Source organism: Trypanosoma grayi, assembly GCF_000691245.1.
Source record: "Trypanosoma grayi strain ANR4 Tgr_434_V1, whole genome shotgun sequence".
In the NCBI taxonomy this organism is placed as follows: Eukaryota; Euglenozoa; class Kinetoplastea; order Trypanosomatida; family Trypanosomatidae; genus Trypanosoma; species Trypanosoma grayi.
In genome coordinates this window covers 1-7,601 of record NW_008826053.1, presented here as the reverse complement: position 1 = coordinate 7,601, position 7,601 = coordinate 1, and the positions used below count along the sequence as shown (strand labels likewise).

The 7,601-nt window shown below is 60.3% G+C and overlaps 2 protein-coding genes across 2 annotated transcripts in view; both read right to left on the bottom strand.

Moving 5' to 3' along the window:
- Positions 1-6,164, bottom strand: part of DQ04_04341010 (dispersed gene family protein 1 (DGF-1)) — a gene marked incomplete at both ends in the record, with an annotated part of 6,705 nt that extends 541 nt beyond the window's left edge. Inside the window, one exon of the mRNA XM_009313510.1 lies at positions 1-6,164. This exon is cut by the window's left edge and continues 541 nt beyond it. Within this exon, the coding sequence (XP_009311785.1) occupies positions 1-6,164 (6,164 nt within the window).
- Positions 6,165-6,619: 455 nt separating this feature from the next.
- On the bottom strand, positions 6,620-7,402 carry DQ04_04341000 (NAD(P)-dependent oxidoreductase; the record flags this gene model as incomplete). The annotated part of the gene is made up of 1 exon (XM_009313509.1): positions 6,620-7,402. The coding sequence occupies one exon, from the start codon at positions 7,400-7,402 to the stop codon at positions 6,620-6,622; it is 783 nt and encodes a 260-aa protein (XP_009311784.1).
- Positions 7,403-7,601: the final 199 nt, after the last annotated feature.

The window sequence follows — 7,601 nt, the reverse complement described above, 5'->3', positions numbered from 1 at the left end:
GTGCAGTTCGTCAGCGTCACGTTGCGCGCGCCGCCCATCATGGCGCTCACGTCCACCACAACGTCCGCGGCGAAGGTCACGCCCACGTAGCACACCGTCGACGCCCCGAAGCCGGCTCTCACCTCCTGCATCACGGTCACGTCCCGCACACACGGGTCGGTGGTGTCACCAGGCACATCGACGGGCAGGCACAGGCTGCCGTGGCCCCCCGGAGCACACGTGCAGGCGCAGTCTCCGCTCGCCGCCGCTGCTGTCTGCGCGGGGAAGCACGACGCCGCGGGGCTGCACGGATCGTTGCAGCTCAGAACTGTGGCATCGTACCCCGCCGGGATGTCGTAGCTCGTCACCTCGCCGCCGTTCAGCCTGTTGCAGGAAACCAGCAGTAGCCCCTCGGTGCTCTCCGGCTCCGAGTCCGAGAGCTCCACAACCTTGGGCTCGCCCGTCTCGGACACAAGGGAGTTGCTCGACACAGCCATTGTGGAGCCGCGAAGACCCACCGTGCCGGTGAGGCACGCGAGCCCACACGACAGCTGGCCGATGACACGGTTTCCCTTTAGCTGCAGCCACGACTCGTCATAGAGGAGGGCCCCGCCATTCACACAGAACAAACTGGAGCGCGCTTGCACATCGTTGTCTTGCAGCACAACAGTGGACTGGGCCTCTGCTCGAAGGCCGTGCAACAACATGAGGAAGTCCAAAACAGCCTCCTGCACGACGTTGTTCTTGATCACCAAGGCGGAGCTGTCCAGCACGCTCAGCGAGGAGGATGAGGGGCTTCCCATCAGGTACAGCGGCGTGCCGTCACTTCCATCCATGACGAACACGTTGCCCAGGACTGCAAACAGGGAGTTCCACGACACCTCGAGACCAGTACTGAGAACCTGGATCACGCGTGCATCTGCTGCGACGGCATGGAACGTGTTGCCAGTTAGCGTGACAGCGGAGTGGCGGCTCACCACCAGCGTGCCCGCCACGATGCAGGACGGGGCCTGGAGAACCACACCAGGTGGGGAGACCACCTTCGTGGCCGTGAACCGATTCCTACTCACAGTGATGCTCGTTCGCGGCGGGAAAGCACCTTCTGGGCTCAGCACCGCGTCGTCGAATACGCTGTCGGTGATGACGATGTTCAGCGAGCTCACTGCCGCTCCACTGCTGCCCGCCAGAAGCAGCACAGCGCCGTCCCTCCACGTGCATCCGTCAAACGTGACATTTACGACATCGCCGACCATCAACCCGACGTCCACCGCGAGCCGCATGAAGACACCACTGAACGTCACGTTGCGGTAGCACAGCCACGATAACCCGCCACCAACCGTCTGAATCGCCTCCGGGTAGTCCATGTCGCTTATGCATTCGCCAAAGGCTGGCGGCGCTGGAGGGCTGCTGGGCACAGGCGCCGGTAGACACACGTCGCCGTAACCATCTGGAGTGCACTCACACACACAGCCGCCGCTCGCAGTCGTCAGTGGGGCGAAGCAACCGCTGTCCCCTGTGCATTCACCGCACGCCGCCGCTGTCGTCACACCGGTGATGAAATGCTTCTCCAGCTCCTGCTCCGACGACACCAATTGCCCCGCGATTTTCAGGCACCCAGCAACGAACTTGTAGCCGTCGGCAGCATTCCGTAGCAAGGGGCTACTCAGACCTGTTGAGCCCATCTCGCAGCCGGTTAGCGTCAACACGCTGCTGTCGTCAACGTCCACGAAGGGGTCCTGCGCGGGGTGGAAAAACAGTGCCCCGTCCTGGACGTCGTTCTCACGCCAATCCAGCCAGCTCGACTGCTGCACACTCCAACGGCCGGCCGTGTACACGCCGTGGCTCACCGGACCGCTGTTCCCCACCAGGCGGAAAACGCTGTGGTCCAACACGTGGACATACGCATTCTGGGACAGAAGGCTCGTCCCCGACGCCATCGTGCTGTTGAGAATAGCGAACACGGAGTGATCGCTCACAATGACAGTGTTCGCGTAGAGAAGATGCGTGTATCCGTCGAAGTGGCAGTTCTCCACGTACAGCGTGCTGCCACCCAGCAGCCTCAGCGTGCTCGCGGAGTACACACCGTACCCGCTTCTGGGGACCGTCCCGCGGGCATGCACGTTGCTGACCATCAGCGAAGACGAGGAAGAAAGCACAACACCCCGCAACATAACGACGCTGAACACGCTGGCAGCAGACCCAGACACGTCGATCTCAGATGACTGCACAGCGTCCACATCCATGACGGCGATGTCGGAGCCCTGCGGTAGGGCGTTTGAAATCGCCACGACGGACGACTCCAGCACCACGTCGCTCACACGGATGAAGACACCCGCAGACTCGGCCGCAGCGCCGCTGCCCACAAAGTGCAGCGTGGCCCCTCCGAGGAACGTGCACCCAGAGAACATGATCACGATGGGGTACTGCAGCGGCATTTGCTCGAGTAGAAACGTCGCTGCAGCGCCCGCGCCACTAAACGTCACGCCGACGTAGCAGTGGTGCGTCTTCCACATGTTCAGCGAGAGGCTCGTCAGCGTCTGGTCCGTAATGCAGCTGGTGTCATTGTCCACGGGCCTCTCCGGCTCAGGCAGCGCAGCGACGTCGGGCATTTTGAAGGGCAGACACAGCGGCCCATGCCCTTCGCTCGTGCATCCGCACAAGCACGAGGAGATCTCCACCGATTCCGTTTCAGGCGCGTAGCACGCTGCGTCGCCGTTACACATGCCGCAAGTGAACTGCGTCACGGTTTCCGGGAACTGAGAGTCGTACGCGATCTCTTCGCCTTCATGCGTGTTGCACCCCACCACAAACTTCGCGGGCCACACGACAGTCGTGGAGGAGGGCGTCAGCCAGGCAAACGGCAGATGCGACCCCTGGTGTCTGTTCCGTGCGACCACTGCAGTGGTGTTGTCGCCCGTCAGCTCTATGCTCTGGCTGCTTGTCATGTACAAGATCGCCGCTGAGTTCACACTGTTGTCCTCGACACGCCACTGCGCGCCACCATCCAAGGTGATGGAGCCGGACAGAAACACCAGCGCAGTTTCCGTGATCGTCATTCCGCCAGTAAAGGTGCAGCCCGACACGCTCAGGATCCCTGTGGACTCCAGGGCGACCCCCACATTGATGATCATACCGGTGACGGCAGCCATCGTGTTGTCCTCTATGCGCACGTAGCCGCCGTTCCTCACGTTCACACCCATGAAGCTCACTGCAGAGACCGTGAAGGGTCCTGCGTCCGTTGCCGTCAGCGTGTTTCCTTTCACGAGAATCCCGCACCCATCGAGTGTGACATCGCTATCAAAGTACAGCGCGTAGGTACTTCCCGTAACCTGGCTTTGCAGAATGTGCAGCTCCGAGTTTGTTCCCATCGAAAATGATTTGAACTGAATGCCGGTCTCCCCCGCACCGGAAAATGTATTCTGCTGGAGCAGGATCTTGGAGCTCGCTCCGAATTCACCGACGAACCGAAGATTCCCCGACGGCCAAGTCGTAGAGGTCACGTTCACGTACACCCGCCTTCCGTCTCCCCTGATCTCCAACCCCTTCAGGCTGCTCCCAGCGATCGTGAGATTGAGGAAACTGTACGTTGCATCGAAGTCGTTCATGTCAAAGATGATTGAACCATCGACGGACACCGCGAGGAGACACAGCCCAGGCCCCGTATCCCTTGGATCTCTGATGAGGTGTATTGTGCCACCGTACAGGCAGTGGGGCTCTGTGTAAATCGCAGGAGGCAAAGAGAGCCCGAGGCCCTCGGGAACAGGGGCCGGCAGGCACGTGTCACCGTAGCCGCCGTTGGCGCACACGCAGGAGCAACCTTCAATGCCCATCGTTTTCGCAGCGAAGCACTCAGCGGCACGCTCGCACACACCGCACTTCACCACTGTCACATGGTAAACGTTCTGGGTTGTATAATCTTCCAGAACGGAGCCCAGATACATGTTGCATACACCGTACACAGCTGAATCTGGGGACCGGAAAGAGAGTTTTTTGTTGGAAATGTACGCCTTGCCACGTTGGAACGAGCTTTCGAGAATGTTGTTGCGGAGCATCGACCACACGCTTGAATCCTCGACCTTCAAGGGCCCTCCCACACCATGCTTATCAACGATGTAAGAAACGTGGTACTCATTCTCGCGGTGCACCAGCCAGCTATGGTCCAGCACACTCGATTTGGATGCGGAGACAAAACCATACGCCAGATTGAACTTGTTCGACACGAACTGCATCACACTGCTGCCAGTCACTGAGAAGGCCTTGAGAAAAACCGAATGGGCTACGTGAGTTCCCCACACATTGTTTTGTATCGAGAACACCGAATTATTTGCGACTTGAATTTCGGTTTGCGCACCCTTCATCACGTTTTCCCTCACCCACAGATCGCAGTTGTCCATGTAAAAGGAACTCGAGTCCTTCACACGGAGATCAGGGGTCGCATAAATGAAGGCTAAATGCCCTTCTTCGGGCACAGCCGACAATCTCTGCAACACAAACTGCGTCGACAGAAGCTGCAAGTTGTCCAGCAGAAGCGGGGGGTTGTAACTCTTCCCAACAGCGGGGGGCGACACAACACTCCGCGACCCGGTGACGGCCGAGGCCAGCGATGAGTCCACCAGCCGTATATTCGAGTTCCTCGGCATGGTGTCCGCGAACACAAACATGGCTTCCGTCGACGTCAGGTTCGCCATGTTCACGAGAGCAGGAGGCAGCAGTGCCGCAATGTCCTCGCTGACGCCATTGATCCGAAACACAACTCCTTCCTCCAAAAGACAGTCTTTCAGCGTCACAGTGAGTGCGTCAACGGACCAGTCCATCAACTGCAGGTTCACTGTCAGATTGAGCGGCCCGCTGAACACAACCGACTCGTAGCACACCATCGTGCCCCATTCGCCAACCATCGCAGACTCTGTCACCACAACGTCCCTCACGCAGTTCTGCACACGGTCGTTGTTCGCGACGGGCAGGTCGAACGGCAGGCACGCTTTGCCCACACCGCCAGCGCTGCAGCTGCACGCGCAGTCGGAGAAGGACGCCGTCATGTCATCGTAGCAGCTTATCGACTCGGCGCAGCGGCTGCACACCTCGACGACCGCGCTGGGCAAGCCAGCCACACCGTATTCAGCGGCGCCCACCAGAAACAAACCTCCGGCACGATTGCACTGCACGCGCACGGAGCCGTTATCGATGGCCGGCTCATCGGCGAGTTTACCGGTGGGGACATCGCAGCGTGCGACCGATACGACTCCGCCGTCCAACGTAACACCCGTTAGGGACGCCAGCCACCCCTCCGCGCTGGTCACCGACACGTCTTGCATGTCCATCCACGACCCAGACCACACCGTCCCGCCGCCACATCGTACCACCCAGAAAGGAGTGTCGGCTTCAAGGCGCACGAAGCGGAGCACGGAGTTCCTCGCATCGATGCGGTCGCCAAGATTGAATCCACCGCCGGGGCCCGAGAAGGACACGTTCGTCACGGAGAACACGGAATGGTCCGCGAGACTGAGAACCGTCGTGGGTGACACATGCATCGCGTGAGCGCCGCCACCGCCCGACGTCTCCAGCGACACACTGTCCAACGCCACAACTGTGGACACCAGTCGCACGCCGTCGCCGCCGACGTATATCCCCACCCCGCCCGTGGCGTTTGACCGCAGCACGGCGTTGGTCACGCGAAGCTGCGAGTGTGACAGTGCCGTATTGTACAGCACAAGCGGCGCAGACACCGCGTGGCCCAGGCCGTCAATCGGGGCGTAGCTCACCGGGCCCGTTGTCACAATCGTCGAGTCGCGGATTGTCACCTTCGTGCGCGCCGGCAGGTTGTACGCGAACACAAGCGAGCAGAAGTGCCCGGACATCCCGCTCACGCTCATTTCAAGGCTCTGGTTGCTCGCCGGCTCGCCGCTGTACCCGCGCACGTAGATCTGCGACCCGCCGTCGCACACGCAGTCCCTTATGTCGATGCGCAGCGCGCCGGGGAACATTGTCGCCACGTCCAGCACCACTGGCACGCCGTTCGTGATTGACACGCCGTCGAGCAGCACGCCATCAACACCGTGACCAACGACGATGGCGTTGCTGATCGTGCCGCCCTGCACCTCGACCGCGATGGCGTGCGCCGCGGGAATGCAGGCAGCTGCGGCAACGAGCGCCACCACCGCGAGCAGCACCGCAGGCAGAGCCATATTGCCCTTGTGCCGTGAGCGGTACCCACTGCGCGGACGCATTGAATGACCAAAACAGGGGCTGCCCGACGGCCGCAGGGTGCTTGGCCCACGCCGTTGAAGGTGGATACTGCTTAGCAGGTACGTCTTGTCTGCTGGCACAAAAGAAAGCTTCCTCTTGGAAGCCAAGATATTCCAAAAGAAGTAATATTGCTTCTTGNCTCTCGAGTCGACTGGGTCGGTGCTGGATGCCTTTCTTTTGGCAGAGAAGACAAGGACAGAGAGTTGACCGACAAGCGTGGGAGGTCTGGAGAGCCGTGCAACCACAGGAGCCGCCACACCACACCTTTCGGCTCTTCTTCACACGGGGTGTGGAAGCGAAGTGAACAAAAAACAAAACAACGCACACCTAAAAAGAATAACAGCGTCCTAGTTCGTCATGCCGAGCTCAGCTTGATTTACCCCCTCCCCAAGACTCACTGCGCCACCCAGCCACCGTCCAGGGTGATGACGGCTCCGCGCATCTGGTCCGCGCCCGGGCTCGAGAGAAACACCACAGCATCCCCAACCTGTTCGGCGGCCACAAAAGTAAGCGACGGCTGCTTCGCCTTCAGCATCGACAGCGCAGCTGCGGACGTGTCGCCGTCAAAACCGGCGTCAGCAAGCGATTTGATTTGCTCCTCCACCAACGGCGTCAAGACGAAGCCCGGACACACCGCGTTGCATGTGATATTCGTCGTGGCGTTTTCAAGCGCGACAACCTTGGTGAGCCCGAGCAGGCCGTGCTTGGCTGCGCAGTACGCCGACTTGTTAACGGAGCCGATCTGCCCTTGAACCGACGCGATGTTGATGACGCGACCCCAACCGCGCCGGCGCATACCCGGCAAACAGAGCTGTGTGGTGTGAAAGGCAGCCGTCAGGTTGAGAGCGATGATGTCGTTCCATTTGTCTACCGGAAACGTGTCCACCGGAGCGACGTGCTGAATCCCAGCGTTGTTCACAAGAATGTCCACGGCGCCGAATTCCTTCTCCACAAACCCCACCATGACTTCGATCTGCGCCCGGTCTTTCATGTCGGCGCCGAAGTAGCGGACGCGCGTGCCGTGGGCGGCCACAGCGTCAACAATCCCTGGATCCTTGGGAGCCTGGTGCCTGCCATTAAGAACGACATCCGCACCAGCCCTGGCGAGCTGATGCGCGGCGGCAAGACCAATGCCCCCCGTCGACCCCGTGACGAGAGCCACCTTCCCTGATAGCATCGTTCTCTCGTGAGACTCCTTCTTACTTTGTATATTTCTGCAACGTGACCCTTGGGCGACATAACAGGAAGCAAAGCCACGCTCACACAAATACAAAACCACCCCAAAAGGGCGTCTGACGCCAGCCCCCATTATCCTGTGAATGCAGGACGCACGGGAAAGTTGTGCAACCACACACGTGCTCTCGGCTAGGGGGCGT